This window comes from Leucopleurus acutus, assembly GCF_964270905.1.
Source record: "Leucopleurus acutus genome assembly, chromosome: 16".
NCBI lineage: Eukaryota > Metazoa > Chordata > Mammalia > Artiodactyla > Delphinidae > Leucopleurus > Leucopleurus acutus.
The window spans coordinates 41052887-41074216 of NC_139158.1; the positions used below are offsets into that span (position 1 = coordinate 41052887).

Here is a 21330-nt window from a genome sequence, read left to right on the forward strand (position 1 = left end):
AATGGACCTACTCTGCAGAGCAGAGGAAAAATACCAGCTTTTGCTCCAAAAGAGACTTTGAAGGACTTGCAGAGGAGAAGTGACTCTTCCTCCAGAGCAGATATCTTAACCTGGGCCCCTGCCCCTCTCTCCTCTCCTACTCCAAGGAGCCGGGCTGTCTCCCCCGCACAGTCGATGTCCTGTTTCTCACCTCCTCTCCCCTTTTCCTCCAGGTTGTGGCTCTGTCCTCCTGGTGCCTGCTGAGGGACTCCATTTACTACACGCTCTCCGTGGTCGCGCTCATCGTGGTAAGTGTGTGATGGGCACCTCGCCTGGATCCCTGGCCTCTTATCTCCCAATCATCCTTCTCAGCTTGGGGTGACGTGTGGCTCCTCCAAGTGGAGCAGGTGCGTGGAGGCGGCTACTTTGATCACTCAGAACCCCAGCCTGATGGTCCGGTGCTCAGAGCAGGAGCTGGCTCTGGTCCCCCAGCTCCATGAGCATCCCCTGCTGTTTTCCTACGATTCCCCCAACCCTTTGCACTCACTTTCCTCATGGGCTCCTCTGTAACTCCCTTCAGCATCCCTGGGTGTGGACCTTCCTTCTCCCCCTTACTCTGTGCACTCTCCCAGGACACGCCCTGCCCGTCCCACAGTACCCGTTGCCATTACCGCCTTCTCGCGGACACGCCTACACTGTGTGCCTAGCAGTGGCTAAGCAACTCTCTACTAGACACCTTCATGCCCCAGACCCAATGTGTCTCTACACTTGGGATGATTTCCCCAAGACTGGACCCTCCTCCTTTATTTCAGCCCCCGTTCCTACCCTAGCTACCCAGCCTGGGAATGATATTAAACTGACCTTCCCCCCAACTCCCAACATACGCATTTGGCGTCAGTGTCCTGTGGATTTTCACTTTGTAAAAGTCTCCCCAGTGTGTCCCCCGTAGCCTGTTTTCCTTGAGGCTTTTTGCATCTCTGGCCTGCACTGATGAAGCTCATTGCAGATTAATGTAACGAGTAGCGTCACAGCTGCCCACCCCCTCCCCCTCTATTGACCCCTCCCTGGTCAGTCCTCAGAGCTGTCCAAACGGTGTCTCGACAAAGAACACCTGCAAATGCCAGTCCTGTGTTTATATGATCAGCGGCTCCATGTCCTGTGGGGACAAACCCAAATCCCTTAGCTTGGCAAGCCGAGCCGTCTAGGAGAAGGGCAGGAAGTCAGAACAACACACGGGAATCGGGAGACCTGGCTCCTAGTTCGGGTCCCCTTCTCGCTAGCTCTAATGACCTTGGAGAAATCAGTGTCTCCAGGTCTTAGTTTCCTTACGCACAGAACGGAAATAGATCCTCTGAAGGATTTACTTACCTGTTTACAAAGCACTTACCTGTATATTATTTAATTATAAATAATTTAATTATAAATTAGATTTAATTATAAAGCTGTATACAAATAAGTCAAAAGTGATGTTTAATACAAGACTTTCCCCAAGGAATCAGATGGGTCAGTTAAGTCAACAGCTGCTCCAAGTGAAGAGCTTGGGTTTACAACCACAGCACCCTCATTCCAGGGGCGATTGACGATCAGGAGGGTTGAGACCAGCCCCCCAAGGGCAGAAGTGCTCCGACGTACACGTTGGACTGAAAACACAGTGTGTCTGTTGAATTCCCGGTCAGCAGACTTAAGGACACCTATGAGCTCTGTGTTCTTGTACCTGTGGAAGAGGTACTATCACCCCCAGATCTAGAAGCCTCTGTTCACCCAGCCCAGGCTGCTCAAACACGCTCTGCAGAATCTTTGTCCTGTGATGCCTGATCCCATACAGCTCACATGCACTCTGCTCTTCTGCTGTCAGGGTATTTTAGGATGATTTCTGAAAATTACATTTTTCAAGAGACGTGTTAGTGGATGGTGTCAATGAACGCAGTTCTCCATTTTACTGAATTCCAGAAGGAGGTGTCCACCCTCCTAGAGACAAGGCGATGAGCCAGAACAACGCAGTCCAAGACCTCCTGGGAGGGACTTCCCTGGAGGTGCAGTGGTTAAGAATCCGCCTGCCAATGCAGGGGACACGGGTTTGAGCCGTGTCGAAGATCCCACATGCTGTGGAGCAACTGAGCCCAAGAGCCACAACTACTGAAGTCCATGCGCCTAGAGCCCGTGCTCGGCAACACGAGAAGCCACCGCAGTGAGAAGCCCGCGCACCGCAACGAAGAGTAGCCCCTGCACGCCGCAACTAGAGAGAAAGCCCATACGCAGCAACGAAGACCTGACACAGGCAAAAATAAATAAGTAAATAAACTTATACCAAAGGAAAAAAAAAAAAAACAAGACCCCCCTGGGAGCACGGGCTCGGCAGCGTCCACGCCCGTCGGCAGATTTGCCGGTGTCAGTTTCACTGTTTTCACATAGACACCTCCTGGACCTGTGTGAAATAACCTGTCTTCTGTCACATTTATCTGGCCGTGTTCAAGATAGAACAAATGTAATTGTTGCTAATGACGTGTGAAGAAACAAAGCGGTTTTGCATCCTCAGGCTGTGGGCGACGCTCACCCGAGCGGGGTCTTTGGGCAAAGCAGTCACCTGCTGAGGATGAATCAGAGCTGACTCAGCGCTCGCAGGATGCCAGCAGCTCTGTGTTCCCTCCGATGGCAGCAGAGTCAAAAGCAAGTGATTCTTTGCTGTGACCTGGAGGTTGGACTGTGTATTTACCGACCTGACGTCAAGGCTAGATTTTTATGATCTTGAGAAAAATTACCTTTCTCCACTGTTAGGCAGTAATGGAAAAGAGAACGTCTGGGTCCTCAGGGTTTGGTCTCGGTTCTTTCTACTTTAAGTGGCGTTCCTCCAAATTCAGCAGCACAGGAAACGCTCAGCATGCCTCCTGGGAACATGCAAACCAGAGATTTTAATTCAGTAGATCCTGGGGTTGGACCCAGGAAGCTTCACTTCAACCAGGATCTTCCCCCGTGATTCTGATGCCAGTGGCACCCACTGCGCTTGGAGAAACTCAACCTCAAATACGGTTGGACACCATTTCCTCAGATGTTCATGTGCTGCAGGCAAGGATCGTCTCGAAAGGGGAAGCATCATGGCAGCTTGGTTGGCTGGATTTCTGAGGGCTGTTCATTCTTGGGGTCATTTTCACATGAGACTTAAAACCAGCCTGAAGAGCAAAACAGCCTAATACCCGAAGAGCAGTGCTTAGCAAAGGAGGTTCGTCCATGTCCACGGATCTCTTCCACGCGCCAGCCCCAGGCTGCTGCTCCACACGCCATATCTTTTTGTCAAGGTTTCCTAGTCTCCTCTTTCTATGTTTTCCCTAATGTCATGGTAACAGCATCACTTTTCTTTGGGTTTTCCTTGTATAACACAAAGCTTCTCCGTCGGACTCTGCAGTGGGCACTGAAAAGTCCTATATTTAGAACCCTCCTCCTACCCACAAATAATTACCAGTAATTATCTGAATAATTTATTTTAACTATTAGGGTTTTTTTTACCCTCTCCCCCTTTTTATGGCTCTGAAATGTTCAGAAGGCAGTCCCCTGAGGTGCCACAATGAAGAGCTAATTCACCCGGAGGGCAAGTCCCGACTAAATGGGACCAGAGGCCACTTCTAAATACATCTGCCCCCAGGGAGGAGCCCCGAGGACAGTCCCTCAGGGCTGGGGATCCAAAGAGCAGGAAAGACCACGCCTCCAGGGAGGCTTAGGGCCGCGGGTCCAGGGAGTGCTGATGGGGTTGTTACTACCTGGATTCTGAAACAGCTGACATGGAAGCTGCTGCAGAGGCCCAGGCCAAAAAGCAGAAACACAGCACGGGTGTTCTGAAACCAACAGAGCTTCAACCGGTTAACTTAGAGACAAGGGACTCAGTTCACATCGATATCTGGGATTTACCTGACCTTTGCTCTTCGCTATTTTCTAGTTTGTTTGTTGTTGCTGTTTTTTAAAGAGAGCAAAAAAATAAATAGATAAATAGAGAGCGGACGAAATTAAGAACGTGCTCTCATCTAAAGCAGTTCTAATTGCAAAAGCATACAGCGCCTGTCTCTCAGCGCCCTTCCCCCGCCCCATCAGGCATCCCCCTTTAGCCCAGGTGACATTCTCTACAGTGAAGCATCAGGCCCTGGAGAAGCTTGACATGGCCTAGGAAGCTCGCGCCATGACTTGGGTCTCTTTCTGCAAGAGAAGTGTCGCTGTTAGGTTCTGAGAGCATCCTGGGTCCTTCGGAGCATGTCCTGTGTGCATCTGCACGATGGGTACTCCGCAGACCCTCATGGACACTCCCCAAGGACCCACCCCCATCTGACGATGGCAGCTCCAGCCTCCCCATCTTCTTTCTCCAAATTCCAGCAGACCCGACAGACAGTCTCTTTTATTGAAATGTTACTGTAATTTACATAATCATGTAATTTACATAAATGCAAATGATTCATTACATCGTCAATCTAACAGCTGCCCTAAAAGGAATACTTTATTTCTGCCCTTCATCTCTGCTTCAAGATGGGGGATTTTGAGCACCAAGAGAAGGGAAACTTCCAGGGGGTATGGAGCGGCCTCTGAGACAGGTTCCAGATAACAGACAGGCTCACAAATGCAGCTTGGGGGAGGAGGGGCTGCCCACCTGGAGAAGGGCCAGGTGGGCCATTGGCAGTGGGGGGGCCCGTCAGGGCAACCTGAGCGCCGGCACAGCAGCAAGGCTCATCCGAGGTGACACTGCCCTCTCACTCAGTGCAGCCCCCCACTCTCATAAAGAGAGACAGCTCAGCTGACCCATCTGCCGGAGACAGCCTAGGCAGCACTGTCCAGTATGATAGCCACCAAGCACGTGAGCCTTTGAGCTCTTTTTTTTTTAATTTTTATTTTATATTGGAGTAGAGTTGATTTACAATGTTGTGTTAGTTTCAGGTGTACAGCAAAGTGATTCGGTTGTACATATACATGTGTCTATTCTTTTTCAAGTTCTTTTCCCATTTAGCCATTGTACTCTTGAAATGCAACCATTGCAACCAAGGAACTGAACCTTATTTCATTCATTTCAATGTATGAGACCACATGTCTCATAGGCTAGCGCCTATCAGCTTGGAGAGCACAGTGGTAGAGAGCAAATCCTTCCATAGAAAGTATACCTACATTCTCACACGGGCACTTTCAACAGGCATAGACTCCACACTTCCTACGGGACTGAGTACAGTGTTGGGTCTGTCGATGGAGATTTCCTAGTTCAATACTCACCACTGCACAAGCAGCTGTGATAGGAGTCCCATTTTACAGATGGCAACACCAAGGCTCCAGAAATCCAGGGATTTGCTCAAGGTGAGCGAGCTGCAACCTCTCAGGCCAACCAGAGCGGGAGGAGAAGATGTACAGCTGCATCAGCCCAGCAAAGAATTCAGGTTTTCCCGCCAACAAAACCTGCCTCGTACAGACTGGCTTTACCCCACCTACCACGAAGTCCACCTTCACCGGGGCATCCGGAGGAAGCGCTTACTTTACATTTGGAGACTGAACGTCTGCCTCCCTCTCCTGGAAGTCTTTCATTAAGACGACTCATCTTAAATCTCCTTATCTCGCCCTTTCTGTGAGAGGAAAGTGCCTGACATGTACCCTGCTGACTGTCCTCTGGTACCCGCTGTCCTCCACGGCCTGTTCCCCTCGGGCCCTTCCTCCTTCTCCAGTTTGGAGACCCTGAGGCCCTTCTGCTCACGATTACATCTCAGGGCCCCAGCAAAACGGGAATGACTCTGGCAGCCAGAAGATTCTCACACAGAAGGATGTGAGAGAACATTCAAGTTCCTCAAACAAACCAGGGGGTCCCCTGTTCCCTAATCCCTGCCACAGTGAAGAGGCAGGGCTGCTCTTAAGTGGTGCTGGGGTCAGGGAGGGAGCCGGGGCACCCGAGCATTTGCTCCTAGAGCCGGGAATCGGGTTGGCTGGACGGGATTCCAGGAGACTTGCTCTTTCCCGAGGACAGCAACTTGGACATTTTAGTTCCTCGCCTGTGTTTTTGCGCTGCTGAGCGAACGTAACCTTTTGCTTTAACAACCGTCATCTCCTGTATCCTAAATTGGTCCTCTCATCACTGTTTCTTCTGCTGTGGCCTGCCCTGCAGGTTGATATGGGATGTCCAGCTCTGCTCAAGCCCTGCCTTTAGTTCCTACCCTCCTGTATCCCCAGCACCGTCAGGTCGGCCAGCTGGAGATGCTCATGTCAGAATCACGATTTACCCTGCAATTGGAAACCATATCTGTGCCTCACAGCTGTTTTCCAATGTATTCCATCTGACTCCTCCCCTCAGAGGGGATCGCCGTGGGCTCCGCTAAGCCACCCGCACCCCTGTCCCTGAAGCCAGAGGAATGCAGGACGCCGAGTAGGCACATCTCCTGAGGGCGTCTACGCCGTGGGGGGGGGGGGGGAGCAGTTTCCCTTCCCAGAAACGCGGGGAAGATGTTCAAGGTTTCAGTCTCTTGAAAGAGAATGATGGTGTTGATTTTCTTCTTTTACCTTCACTGCTTAAAATTCTGATGGTGCCAGAGATTACTGTACAAGCTACGAGGTCTCGGCTCCAGCACAGCAGCCGCCCAGCGCCATGGTTACCGCTTACAACCAGCCAGCCCAGGGCCGCCGTGCGCTGCGGGGCCAGCCTGGCCTCTCCTCTCCTGCCCACTTGCCTGCGACTACCGGCTGTCTGTTCCTTGCTGTTCCGCCTTGAGTTCCCTGGGTTGCTCGGTCATCCAGGGATTCACCTGCCTGATGGAATCCTGTCTCTCTCGGAAGAATTCTAGAGCAGACACCAGCACTGAAAAGCTGGTTTCCATGGTACCCAAACGTTTCGCGGAGGCCTGGAGGAAAAGAGGGTTTTTTCAGATTCACTCCTGTGAGTTCCCATTTAGCTCGTCTGCGGAACACGTGGAAAGCTTAGCGTGAAGCCGGGGGTTGCTCTGGAGGAACCAGATATGGGTCAGAGAGCAGGTCCCTGACCAGCCATGCAGCAAATCTGGGGCCCAGAGATCAGCGCACCCACGCGGGCCCTGGCGGGGGGGGGGGGGGGGCAATAGCGGCCTCGCCCCAAACACAACCAGCAGAGCACAGAGAGCTGCTTTCCCAAGGCTCCTCTGCAAAATCCCACTTGGGAAAAGGGTGCGGCACCTCCGACCGCTGCGCTCAGGTCTGGGGACTGCGTGTGGGTGTAACTGAGGGACCCACCCGGCCCCATCTCAGAGCACCGGGCAGGAGCTGCCTCCAGAACGTCACCCCGCCGCGTGATGGCAGTGGGCTGGCCGCAGGCCGCTGCGGGAAGCGGTCTGTCCAGGGGCCCTTGCCCACCTCCCAGGAGATTTCATGGAGCCGCCAAGGGGACTTGGTCCAACTTGATCTCAACATCTCTGCCGGGGCCGGGCCGCTGGGATGCGGGGCCGGGACGTGAGCGCCACCTAGTGGGGACCGGCTGGAACTGGGGGCGCAATTTCTTGTTTCAGGTGGGGCAAGGCGTGTGATTTCAGGTTCTCTTCTACCCTAGTCACCCAGCCAGCAGGGGTGGGGAAGCTGTTTTGTCTTTTACTCACCGAGTGAGCATGAAAATACAGAGGGATGTGCAACACTCGTCTTAGGAGAATCAAATGAAATAAAATCTGTAAGGAATAAGAAATCCGCTCTAACCATCAACAACACCAAGTGAGAGTCACCATCTTTGTCGTCCTGCGTTTTCAGACAGGCCGGTTCCATGCTCTGTCGGCGTGGTCCGGAGATGTGGTCTCCCAGGGGAACAGTCTGTGAACAGTGCGGGTTTCCTTCTGGGTGGGTGACAGTCAGCTGGCGGCCCCCTCCAAGCACCGCCAGACTCTGCAGGCAGGTCTCTTTCCTCACCACACACAAGCCTCTTTCCATTCAGGTTTTCTCAAAGGCCTGATTTATGGTCCCTTTTATCAATGTTACTGTTCTTTTTTGGAGGCTCTCATGTTTCCACCCAATCCTCTTGAAGCAGTGGGGTCAAACCCAGACCGTGTTCACTCGTGGGCCACAGGGTAGCTGAGGCCTCAGGGCTCCAGGTGGGCAGGGACCAGCATCGCTGCCTCTGTCGTTTGGAAGTTTCTGGTTCCCTCCCCCCACCACGTTTGCATCCAGGCATGCCTCACTATTTCTCTGCTGTTGTGTTCCCTGTAAATTCTGCTCTCACTTTGGAATGCTTTGTACAATTAAGCCCATTCTGATTTTTTTTTTTTCGCCTGTCAGTGAGGTGGCACAAAATAAGGCTTCTTCGAGCTGCTTGCATGTTGCGGAGTGTTGGCTGCCCTCCCCAGAGAGGAGCATTAAATTGGTGATCTAATCAACTCTTTACTAGTATCTTGTGCTCTCTTAAGTGGCTGTGAATTGATTGTCCAGCCTGCTGCCCAAGACTGATATTGAATTAACTTCAATTAATAGAAAACATTTTCCAACTTAAATCACTGCTTCTGTTCCATGATTTCTTGGATTTTTTGAAAGCTAGCAATTATGTAACAGCGGCTGGGAATGCCTTCCTGGGAATGAATTCCACACCATCCAGCCTGGATTGTGGGGCGGTTCCCTTTACTTCTTTATTTCTCTTCCCACTCTGGTCTGACATTTTCATCCAAATGCCGCCCTGTTGGATCCGATAATGACAGATGACAAAGCGGCAAAAACTGATGAAGCCAGTGTCTTTGTCAGTGTCTTGTTGGGAAGAGTGAGTTACAAAGAAAAGGGTGGCTCCTTTCTCCTCATCCTTCTCTATGCTCCTTTGGGGCGATTGGAGGGAGGTCCTCTTGTGCGCCTTTTCAGCTGCACCTGCTGGTCTTTGAGGTTTTCTCTGTGTCTCTCACAACCTGTGGTCGCTGTCATCGCCGGAGACTGAAGCGATGTCCCGTTGTTAGCCGAGTTTACCACCTGGGTGCAGTAATCACCCTCTACACCCAGATGCTTCTGCCTGAGAGTCTCCAGAGGGCCCCTGAACGAAAGTTGCTCAGAGATGATCGCGCTCAAATCAGTCATGTCCTGTGAGTGTGGGAAGAAACAGCTTCCTACTTGAATGAAATAGAAGGGCATTCATTTCGTTTCAGCACCGTACCATCTGGGCAGATAAGGGTGTCATGGAAAGAACATGAAGGTAGGAGCCAGGGCTGGGTTCTAGGACCAACTCTGCAGCTAACTGGGCGACCCCAGGGAAATTACTCATGTTCTCTGCCGCTCTGTTTCCCGTATAAATCAAAGGGCCAGGATTATACCACTTTTTCCCCCAAAATGAGAAGTGATCTTAGATGCTATGTGGAGTAGGACTTAAACTGAGTCCTGTCGTGTGTTTTCTTCGGCTCCTAACTGATCAGGGAGGGTCCCTGTTTGGCCCTTTGCACTGCTTCTGACCCTCGCTAATCTGCATAGAAGCGCAGGTGCTATCATAAAAGCTCGAAGGTGCTGTACGATGCACAGAGACATACAGACAGCTTCCAGGGGACCCGTAAGTGACTCATGTTTGCAAGCACCCACCAAGCTCCGCATCCCTTCCAGATCTGAAATTCTACAAATAACGAGGTTGGGCGTGCTTCCCTCTCACTCCATCCTCTGACAGAACTTGCAGGAAGGCTGGGATGGCCCGATGCCCACCCGAGTCTGCCAACAAGACCTCCTTCCGCGAACACTGACGAGAGACTAAACCAGCACAGAGGGGAGTTTGCCCACAGATGCTTCACACCCCAAACCGGCCCCAGCCCCAATTCCCACCAGCCAGCCACAAGGGCGGATAACATGCAGTTATAAAGCATGTGTGTGCATGTGTATGTGTGTGTGTGTCTGTTTAATCTTCTCTCCTTTTTATTTTTTTTCACAGTTCATTTATGATGAACAAGTTTCCTGGTGAGTACCTCTTTTCCCCTTCCAATTTCCCCTTGCTATGTGGTAGAGACAGTACAGTAAAGAACAAAGTCAGCGTCTAGGAAAGAAAGGGAAATGTCGGGGCAGCTTGGAACAACTAGCGTTTCTCAGGAACCCTCTGTCCATCTCAACAAAGAAATCAAATCAGCTTTCACGGAGCAGAGACCGTTTCCCTTGGGCTGGCCTGGTGGGCTTCCTTTGGGGACCCTGTTATCTTGCTGTCTTTATCATCCAGATTAGACAGTGTAAGGCAACTGTGCCTTTCCACAGTCAGTCATGGGCAAGGCCATGGTTAAAATTTGATGAACCTTTTCCAGTTGTCCAGACCGTGTCGGCATATTCCGAACACCATGTACTCAGTATATCCCAGGAACCAGAGGTGAAGACATGTCAGTGACCTTTAACCCATTAAAGTTCTGCCTAACATTCAAGAAGATCTTAGAGCTCTGAAAAATCAGTGATTTTTTTTGATAGATTAAAAAAATTGCCCAAATTAAGTATACGGGAACATTTGCATTTGGGTCAATGTCCAAATCACCTTTTTTGAGGTGGGTTCTGAGCATGTCTGCTGTGTTTGAAATGGAAATAGAAATGGGGTGTGTCATGCATTCTTGTTACATTTTTCAAATATTTGATCTGCGGAAGTAGAGTGATGTGAAAATACACCTACTTCTTCTGAAAGAACATCTCAGAAACAGGTAGTTGTGATGCTGTAGGTAAACGACTTGCGTGGTATTATTTAGAGCTAAGAACGAGCTAGGAAGAGAAGCACAGACAGCAAGGTCCTACTGTAGAGCACAGGGAACTCTATTCGATATCCTTTAGTAAACCATAATGGAAAAGAATATGAAAATAATAATAAATTATACCTTTAATTAAAAAAAGAATTACAGAGCCCAGCAGTCTTCGTTTTCAGCAAAATGAGTGCTAGCCCTTTGCTGGAGCGACATGTCTGTGTCCTAGGATGTCTCTGTGATTTTCAGAATTTGGGGTGCTGGGGAGCATATCACATGGGCCATAAACGTTACACACTATCCAGGGTATTAAGATACTTTTGGCGCCTCTCTCTCCTCTGTCCAAGAGGGCAAGGGGGGAGACAGCTGGGGGAACTTGCTCTGAGACGCATAGGCCCTATGCTGACCCATAAAAATAAGAAGGAAGTCTTCTTTGAATAACAGTGATCAGGAAGCTGAAAGGGATCAAGACGCCTGGGAGCAGCACAGGTCAGAGGTCAGAGGCCAGAGGTCAGGAAGAACCTCCTCGTGGGATCCACCTGGACCTGGTGGCCACGTGGAGTGGTGACATTTTCCCCTCATGTCCTTGGGGATTACGTGCAGCACAAGAAAACTTGCAGAGGCGTTCCCATTCAAACTCATGGCATGGTGAGCACAACCAATGCTCTGCCTCAGCAAACAGTAGGTGCCTAAGTGTTGCTCGGTGTTCCTGCTCTTTGCTAACAGTGCTGCCATAAGGAAAAGCAAGTTATGATCACAGTTGACCTCAGAAATTTTTCTGCTGCTTTTGTGCAGAAAACCTGAAAAAAGGAGACCCGAGGGTGGTTTACCGTCTGTCAGTCTTAGAAGGAGCCCTCTCTCCACATCTCCTTGGCTTTGCTCGTGAAAACCACAGCAGGAGGAAATGAAAGCAGGTTCATGACAAGCCTGTGTCAGTCCTTACCCTCAAGGTGTCCTTTAGGATATTTCAGATGGGAAGGAGCAAGAACGGGAGAGTCTGTATCCTCTCCTTTCCAAAGGCTGACCCTCCTACGATGTCAGAGGAGAGAACCTGGGTTCCTAGGCTACTCCCCGAGCCTGTGCTGAAGGCCGGATTCTGAGGTCATCAGCCCCTCAGCCTGGGCACCCGGGCTCCCACAGGAGGGAGGAGGTGGGAGGGCCACGGATACACGAGTCGCAAATTCCCAAGCTGGTTTTGGTCCAGCCTGGGGTGGGTTGGAATCATAACTCATGCACAGGTGAAACTGCGGGAGGAACTAGGGGACGCTTTCACGGCACCGAATATCATTCTCAGACGGCCGACCTGTTACGTAATCATGGTTATTATGTGGATGGGGTGACGGAGACCGTTTTGCACGAGTGAGGCTGAGAAGTTAAAGTCTGCACCACTGACCTATCACTGCTTTGGGATTTCCAGGGATTTCAGCTCCTCATGTGACTGCAAAATATACTGAACTTTAAGATATTTTTTACTGTCCACATATCTTACTTTCTCACCCAGCCACCCATGAGTATTTATTTTGCTGAAAGAGTGAGTCTAGGAGCTGATTCCTCTGATTTCTGTCCTAAGAGACAGACTCTTCAATCTTGCAATTAAAGCACAGTAGTATTTCAATAATTCCTTAAACAGTGAATTCCTTTCCTTGTTGTAGGACATTCCAGCATGTTCTAGCAATGTCAAGGCAGGTAACCAATTCACCCCAAATCCTTGAAAGGAAACTAATGTCAGTTGCGCTTATTTTGAAACTAAAGTACTCTTTAGGAGGAAAGGAGCCTTGTCAAATACAAGTACAGAAGGGGAAGGGGTCCCCACCATGCGTGGTTTAGATTCCTTTACCGTTCCTCAAGCAGCATTCCACAGCAAGTCCCATTCAGCCAGGAAGTGGCCACCAGAAGGCTTTTAGTAGCAGGTAGTAGAAAAGCCAGCCACAGCGGATTACAGAAATAGTGGTTTATTTTTCTTACATATCAAGTACCCCAGATGTAGGTAGTACAGTGGCTCTGCATTTCTCTTGACCTTTCCCTCATGACCCCAAGATGGCTGCTGTGGTTCCAGCCATCAAGTTTGGATTGAAGGCAAGAAGGAAGAAGAAGGGGCTATGTCATTTCATTGGACACCTTTCCACCTTATATCTCTTTGGTCACAACTGGGTCTGCTTTGACCAATAAGTGTCCAGGGGGGAATAGAATTACAACTTTAGACCAATCATTTATCCCACCCTCCTTGAGATCAAGGGTCCCCATTTACTGCCTCAACATAGTGGGGTTCCATTAGCAGGAAGAGGCAGGGGAATATCCGTCGGCTGCTTTTCCATCAGATACCTGCCCCAAAAGACATCTGACATAGATAGCATCAGAGAGCCACCTAGTAGGGTATGTGTTCACCCTGCCCAGCAAGACCTCCACTGTTGCCAGAAGGAATTCAGAATGTGTCTTCAGTGAGTCTGAAGGCCTGACAAGAAAACGAAAGGCTGCAGGGTGCTGTTTTTGTCTCTTCTTTGAGCAAGTCGTGACTTTGGGGGAGAAAGGAGAGCCTGGGACACGACCTGGACAGTGTCCATCTGCATGGTGTTGGAGACCGGCTTTCGTGGTTCTGGACCCTGGTTAGGAAGAGGAGACGTGCCCTCCGGGCGAGGGGTGGGGGGGTGACAGGGCGTAGCCCTCTAACACAGAAAAGAAGAATCTCTGGCAGGAGAATCCAGGGCCAGTTGTAGGTGGTTCAGCGTGGAAGTTTGTGGGAAGGGAAGAGCACACCCAGATTCCACAAGCCCAGGTCCTTGGAGGACAGCGGCAGGCTGTGGCCGGGAGGGGCAGATGGGAAGAGCGTGTGACATCAGGGTCTACAGTTGGAGTCGCTTCAAGTCCCAAACTGTTCATTCCTGAGCACCTCCTGGCTGCCAGCCTCCGTTCCAGAACTGGACACAGAATGCAAAACCCAATTCTGCCGTGGCCTTGAGGATGTCTGAGATGAGGGGGGAGCAGACACGTCATCACGGTGTCATTTGGAGATACTCATGGCCCCAGGGGCAGGAGGTTGGGGGGGCGACACCAAAGAGCAGGAAGCCAAGATTTGATGCTCAAACACGGAATCAGGCCACAAAGCAGAGGGGCCTCAGAGAGCCTCACTTGACGAGGAGGAAGCACTGGGTGGACCCTGAATCTGGGTGCCAAGAAGGCAAACCTGAAAGGCCAGCAGGAGAGGGAACCCCGCCGCCACAGGCACCCCTGAAATGTGACGGCAGAGACGCTTACTCACATATTGCAATGGAAGGGCTTGCTTTGAGTAAAACATCAAAACGATACAAAGGAGTGAGAGAGTATAAATATACCTGTTCACCAAGTGCTGGACGTAATTCAGCCTCATGGGGATGTCTCTTTGACGTTGGCTTGTTTTCTAATGACCCCTCACCAAGTCTGTAAAAATGCGTCGAAGCAATCACATGACTTCCCTCCAGCTCTTGGGTATCTCTTCCTTCAGAATAAAGCTGGAATAAAAATTCGCTTTTCCCAGTTACGTTTATGCCACGTGTACATTGGTTTCAACGAGATAAGGACCACGCTCAGGCCCCTTGGAGGTGTCTTGCAACTGAAAATTGACATTTCGAGAAGTCTCACCTCTGCAGATGAGCTGCGTGATGCTCTGTGCTGGGGAGGGCAGGGTGCCTGCTTGGGGGGCGCTCTGTCAGGGAGGCCGATCTAAGGAGAAACCAGCTCGCTCAGGCGGGAATCAGATGTGAGGAGTGGTGTCGAGTGACTGCTAGAAACAGGCATTAGATGTGAATAAGTAAATGAAGAAGATAATCCCAGACTGGTCAGAGGTTTAAAGAACACAAACAGAAAGTGAAGGAGGAGTAGGCAGGGAAGACTCCTTGGAGGAGGTGACATTTAAGCTGATATTTGCAGGATGAAAGGGACCAGCGAAGGAGTGAAGGGAAAAGCATTCCTGGCAGAGGGGACGTTAAGTGCAAAGGCTCTGAGGAGAAGGAAGGCGCTTGCCGTGTGCAAATGAAAGGAGGCCAGGTTGGGACACAAGAGGATTGGGGGGAGAAGGAAAAAGAACCGGGTTTTGCAGGGAGGGGCACCTTTGATTTTTTTCTCAAGTCTTTTGGGAAGCAATTGAAGAGTCTTAAGCAGGAGAATGACAGGATCCAGAAGCATTGAGGAAGGCAGTTCAGAGGCTGAAATTAAGGTGGGGGAGGGAGGTAGCAGTGGAGGGGGCAGACACCCACAATTCCAGAGATATTTTGGACACAGAGTCCCAACGGGCCTGGGGGAGGGTAGAGAAGGGCTCCACTTTTATTTCCAGATGTGGGGCTTGACGGCAGTTCACTGACATGGCAAAGCCCTGGAGAACATGAAGCTGGGGCGTAGGAATTAGGAATTCTGTTCCGACCTGCATCTAGACGCCACGTGGGGAGGCTGTATTGACAAGTGTATCCTGAACCTGGAGCGGGGAGAAGTGTGGCGTGGACGTGTCTGTTGGTTTTCCAGAAATAGGACAAGAGGACATCACCTAGAGAGAACGTTAGAGGTCACACTGAAGAAGTGGAGGGGACACAAAGGGAGGGAGAAGAAATTAGGGGACAGGAGGAAAACCAGGAGTGTGGCCCTCAGAAGTCAGGAGAAGAGAGTGTCTTCTGAAGCGGGTGGGCAATCAACTTCAGATGCTGCAGAAACACTGAACAGGGTGACAGAGGACCATCTCTGTGGTTGTGCATATCTGCAGAATCATTCTCAGCCAATGCATGGTAGCTCGTTATCCTGTGGACATACCATAACTCACGTACCCACTCCTTCATCTGATAACCGCCTTGCTTCTTTCCAACACTTCATTTTTATAAAACAGCACTGCAACGAAAACCCTGTGTGTGCCTCCTCTTTACGTTTGATCACATATTTCCCCAGGATCAGTTTCCAGACATGGAACTTGAAAAAGCGAAGGAAAGCCATAACCTAGAATTTCTTCATAGACCATCCTCCAGGCACCTTTTCTTAAAGTCAAAATTACTCCCTCAATTAACTAATGAAATTCTACAGCTAAAGGGGAACCTAGAAATCACGTTCCCTTGCTTTTTAACTGAAAGTTACTAAACTAAAGAAAATAGAGGAAATATTCAAAGTATCGGAAGTTCAAGGTACATTCCAGAAGGTTTCATCATTTTTCTTTCTTTCTTGCTCTTGACCATTTTCCCACTCATTCACGCTAATCCTCCCTGCTGGCACCTTCCCTGCCCAAGGTGTCTGTCTCTCTCCCCCTCTGTCCCTCCCTCCCCCTCTCCCCTCCCCCCCAACTATTCTTCCTTTCCCTCTCCGTCTCCCTCTCTCTACACATGCCTTGCTCTGATGTACCTAACAGTCCCTTGGTTGCCCTTATCAGTTCCTCTAGTTTGCCCTTTGTAACTGTATCTGAATAGTTTCAGTGAATGATTAAGCTGTGGTCAGATTTATACACATAGCCGTATATTCAGCTACATTATAGAAGGCTTGCTGGGTTCAAAATATTCTTTGGGGTGAGCGAATAACAGAGAAGAGGGAGCATTTTCCTTTGAAGTAGGGGAGGAAGAGAAAGCTCCTGAAAACCTGGATACAGCCTAGGAAATGTCTGCAGACCAGGAAATATGTGGAACTTGTTTGCACGTCTGCTTCATGCTTGCCGTGCTCGGCAGGTGGAGCTGCCCTTCGCATCACACACGTGTCTGAGAGGACCTGGAGCACGGCACATCTGTCTAGGGCGGCTTCTGTTAAAACTGACCATTTTTGGTTTGTCCACAGGTGGGAGTCTTTGGTCCTCGTGCTGATGTATCTCATCTACATTGTCATAATGAAGTAAGTACAATACTTTCTTAGTTTCTCTCCCAAAACTCTTTCCTACACTCAGCGTTATGTGATAATGTGGACAGAGGAACAGGGGACGGGGCGGGTGCCTGTCATCAGAGGCTCACTTGGCTCCCTGGGCAGCCTGCTGGGAATCAATGCAATCTCGACTTATAGCAAAAGCATAGACCCTTCCAACCCAAATGTATGACAGAATCAAAGCTTCGTGGTTTCGTTTGAGAAATCTCTCAAACCCTTGCCCCCTCTTCAGGACCTGGCAGCCTAGCTTTCGGCTGTTTTTTTTTCGCTCACTTTCATAACAAGAGAGGAGGTAAAGCTCAATGTGTTATGTTTCCATATAGGTGGAGGGAAGATGGGGCCAGAGCTGGATAAGAGATAACTAAAACCATGGATCAAATATCTACAGACTTCTGTTATTTGTATTGTATTAGTCAGCTATTGCCGCTTAACAAATGACCACAAAACTTAATGGCTTAAAACCACAAACGTGTATTATCTCATACAGTTTCTGAGAGTTAAGCATCCAGGAGCAGTTGAACTGGAGGGTGCTAGCTCAGGGGCTCTCTTGGGATTAGAGGCAAGAGGTTGTCCAGGGCGGCTGTCATCCGTTTGGGGCTCCAAGACGGCCCACTCACACTGCTAGTGAGTAGGTGCTGGTCGTTGGCTGGAGGCCCCAGTTCCTTACCATGTGGGCTTCTCTTCAGGGCCACTCTACTGTCCCCACACCCGGGAGTTGGCTTCCAAAAGAGCAGGTGATTAAAGAGAGAGCAGGAAGGACCCAGCAACACCTTTTATGATCTGGTCTCACAAGTCACACACCATCACTACTGCCATGTTCTGTTTATTAGAAAAGAGTCACTCAGTCCAGTCCTCACTCAACGGGTCTACTTTGCCTTTTGAAGAGAGGAGCATCACAGAATGTGTGGATGTATTTTAAAACCACCACATTATGCGTGCTTGTTCCCCTTGGAGTCTGGACAGCTTACCACCTGTATCAAGAGTTATGTCGCGGGCTTCCCTGGTGGCGCAGTGGTTGAGAGTCCGCCTGCCGATGCAGGGGACACGGGTTCGTGCCGCGGTCCGGGAAGATCCCACATGCCGCGGAGCGGCTGGGCCCGTGAGCCATGGCCGCTGAGCCTTCGCGTCCGGAGCCTGTGCCCCGCAACGGGAGAGGCCACAACAGTGAGAGGCCCGCGTACCGCAAAAAAAAGAGTTATGTCGCTGATGTTTCCCGTACTCTAATGTAAAATGTAAGCACCGTGGTTGGAACCTGCCAGTTCATCTTTTTGCTGAGTGCCATGGAGTTGAGGAGGTTGTCAGTGGTGCAGAGATATTCTGTGCTGCAGATTCCTGCCCCACGGGAGCTGTTCCTTTCGCTCTAAGTTAGTCCATACTCTCCCCAGCCTATGTGACTGCAGGAGTGATCACCTTCTCTAGGGGGCAGGACAGCAGACCGCTCTCAGAAACTGCCCATTTGGACCCGTCAGGTAGCAGTCTGCAATTGACATGTCAAGTTTTCCTTGCTGTTGAGGCCTGACAAAGATTAATTCTGGTGGCCGAGAGCCCGTTGGGAGAAATCGGCGTGGCCACTGACAAACGTCACAGGAACAGTGAAGGTAGGAGCTGGCTTGACCGATGGCCAGGGTGGGCTGTAAGCCATCTGCTGCCATTCCACTCAATGTAGCGCCCAGTTTCCACCTCAGGAGCTGTCCCACAGTCAGTGTGGATCCAGTAACTGGGTCGTGTGACTGGAAGAGGACATTTCTACTGATAGAATAGAACCTCACCCAAACTGATCCTGGTGTGGAGTTACCGTGAGGTAGCAAACAAAGAAACCAGATACTTTCCCCACAAATCACCTTGCATTTAAGCATCTCAATACCTCAGCTCCCATGAAAACCAGAGCTGGCCCAAAAGTTTTCCACGGTTTCTAGATTCCAAGGAAAAGCCTTTAAAGATGGAACGAGCCAACTTGTTCCTCTTTCTCTCAAAGAACAAAACTACTAGGGGATCGGTGCCACAGTCAGGAAGCCTCAACATTAGACGTCTTCTTTCAGCACTTTTTATTTCACCTTTTTTTTTTCTTTTTACATTTTGATGCTTTGAGACCCCAAAGAGTCAAGAGCGCTCATATTCCCTTTTGAAAAGGGAATCCGTCAATTATTCCAGAGAATTGACTGAGTGTCTGCTGTAAGCCCAACGTGGATCTAAGGTTTTAAATCTGAATTCAGATGAAAGCATGTCCCATACTGAATTCACCAGGGGCTACACGGAATAAGGAGGTCTTCAAAAAGTGTTTTTCATCTAAAAAGAAGGAAGATTGAGGAATTTTGCTAGCATGCATTCTGTGACCACAGTACCCCTCTACGGAGCCATCGTAATGCCCGTGAGTTGCCGGCGGGGCACGTGGACGTAAAGATAACACAGTGAACAATCTCCCTACCCCAAACCGTGCCCAGTGTGGAAGCTGATGAGGTGTGTTTCTGCTGATGCCTCAGCTTCACCAACCGCCCAGCTGTTCAGACCGGCAGGATACAAATAGACCGGGGAAAGGCAACTACTGTGCTCGTGGAATTTTCTGCATAAATTCTAGTCCTAAGTTCTAAATTGAAATCTCTGCTCTTTAGCCATCCCGCTCCATAATCAGAGGCTTTAATCACTGGGTTCTATAAAATCTGATTTATAAAATTGCATGCTTCACAATAAAATAGCTTCAGGGTGCAAGCACAAAATTTAAAACATTCAATTAAAAATATAAAACAGAGCAGCAGCCGTTAAAAACAGCATGTATTAGAGCCATCAGCTGCCTCCTGGGTAGATGGCTTTAAAATAACTTTAAACGTCCTGTCTGAAGGTCATAAAGCAATTCCAGTTTGGCCCAACAGGTAGAAACCTTCCCGGAGCCTGAGGCATACCCGGCCTCAGCGAGGGTTGATTTCTGTACTGCTATGTCACTTCCCTGGGGTTTGGTCCCCAGATGAGGCAGTGTGGTCTGGTGGTTAAGATCAAGTGCTTCCTGTGCAGCCCCGGCCATGGGACCTGGGCCAGGTGATTCCGTCATTTTGAATCTCAGTTTCTGCTTCTAAAAACAGAATGAACAATGCTTCCTGCCTGAAAGGGTGTTTGTAGGATGGAACATGATGGAAGAGTTAAGGAATTAACCAATATCTGCTTCCAAGAAAACGCTTATAATACTATGATCCATAGTATTATTATCCTATTATCCAAATCCAAATAAACGTATAACACACAGTTGTTAACTTTTAAAGCAAACACCCAGGCGAGTCAGTATTTCTGTGGGGAAAGTGGATTCCGAGTCAAGGTGCCAGAAACACTACGTCTCCCCTAGAGCCCCATCAGGAGGGGAGAGAAAGAAAGTGGGGAGGTCTTTCCATTAAGAAGAACGTTGACCGTGCAAAGCAGTCGGCAGACTAGCGTGACACACCCCGCGTGCTTGCCAGGAGCCCTAATACCATCAGCTAGCTTCCTCCACCCACACCCCTAGCAGCTTCCCTCTCCCCACGTGACCTGAAGCCCCAGACATCATGTCAGTTCACCTACCCAAACGTCAGTGCGCGTCTCTTAAAGGACTCATGTTTCACCTAACCACCACGATCACAACTAAAAGAACGCTAATTCTTTGATACGAGTAAGTATCCAGTCAGTGTTCAAATTGTCAATGGTCTCAGAAATATCATTTTTATAGTTTTATTTTCATCTCATAAATGTCATAAATATTTTAAAAACCAGTGAGTTTCCTAGGATTCCTCTCTGGGAGTCTTCTAATACCAACGATAAAGGGACCGGGACATTTACCTGCCAGAACATCCTAGGACCTTGACTAAGCTTCCTCCGTTCCAACACACGTGGAAGAAGCACTGCACAATGTTTTGACTGTTTTCCACTCAATCGTTCTGGAGAATCATAGCCCAGAATTTTTTCATAAAGCCAAGGGCGCAGCAGACCTGGAATTATGGCACAACAGTGACAGACATTCGCAGGCTCCCAGCCTATGACCTCAGGAAACCAAAGGCAGGCAGAGACCTCGACAGCCAGCCCGCCTGTACACGTGGACCGTGATGCAGAGCCCGGGGTAGCAGCAGAGACGGACCTGATGCCTTGACCTTCCTCCACCAAGCATGCCCCTGACAGCAAAGGCCCTGGGGACGTGGCCCAGAGGAGGGAGACCTTGCCCATCCCTCTGAGTCTCACAACAGCCCTTCCACGCACGCACAGACCCCAAGTAAGGGAACTCAATCCCAGAGGTCCCTCTGCTGACATGGAAGACTCTGCAGAGAAAGCAGTGTGTCCCTATGTATCTATGTGATGTTGGCTTTATTTTCACTTACCGTATATTCTCAAGTTGGGAAATGGGCAGGTTGTATATTCTGGGGGAAACAGGATGATAACATAATAACCTAATAACTTAAGGCACAGGGTCCCCCACAGGCATCCAGGCTCGGGGAGCTGGGAGCCGGGGAGGCAGGTACGGCCGTGCTGATGGGCTCTTTCCGCTTATGGCCGTGTCCAGATACAACGCCTGCATACACCAGTGCTTCGAGAGGAGGACCAAGGGTGCAGGAAACATGGTCAACGGCTTGGCCAACAACGCTGAAATCGACGACAGCAGCAACTGCGACGCCACCGTGGTGCTACTCAAGAGAGGTAACCCTGGGGGGCTGCGTCCCCCTCCAGGCCCCAGAGGGTGTGCCTGCCCCCAGGGAGGCCTCCCCCCCTCCCTCGCTGCATCGGGCAGGGAGCAGGTTCATCCTGGCGATGGGCAAACTCTGAAAGCCAGTGGAAGTTCTTGGACCAAACGTGCTGGGGGTGATGTACGGAAAGTGGGGAGATGGTACAGGAGAGGAGGCCATGGGTGTCAAGATGCTGACTCTGT

General features: G+C 50.0%; 1 protein-coding gene across 1 annotated transcript in view; it reads left to right on the forward strand.

Moving 5' to 3' along the window:
- SLC24A3 (solute carrier family 24 member 3) overlaps positions 1 to 21330 on the forward strand; it is a gene marked incomplete at both ends in the record, with an annotated part of 455399 nt that overhangs the window by 402789 nt on the left and 31280 nt on the right. The window contains 4 exons of the mRNA XM_082857552.1: positions 213 to 287; positions 9824 to 9849; positions 16374 to 16427; positions 20968 to 21101. Of these exons, the coding sequence (XP_082713678.1) occupies positions 213 to 287; positions 9824 to 9849; positions 16374 to 16427; positions 20968 to 21101 (289 nt within the window). The remainder of the gene's footprint in view (positions 1 to 212; positions 288 to 9823; positions 9850 to 16373; positions 16428 to 20967; positions 21102 to 21330) is intronic.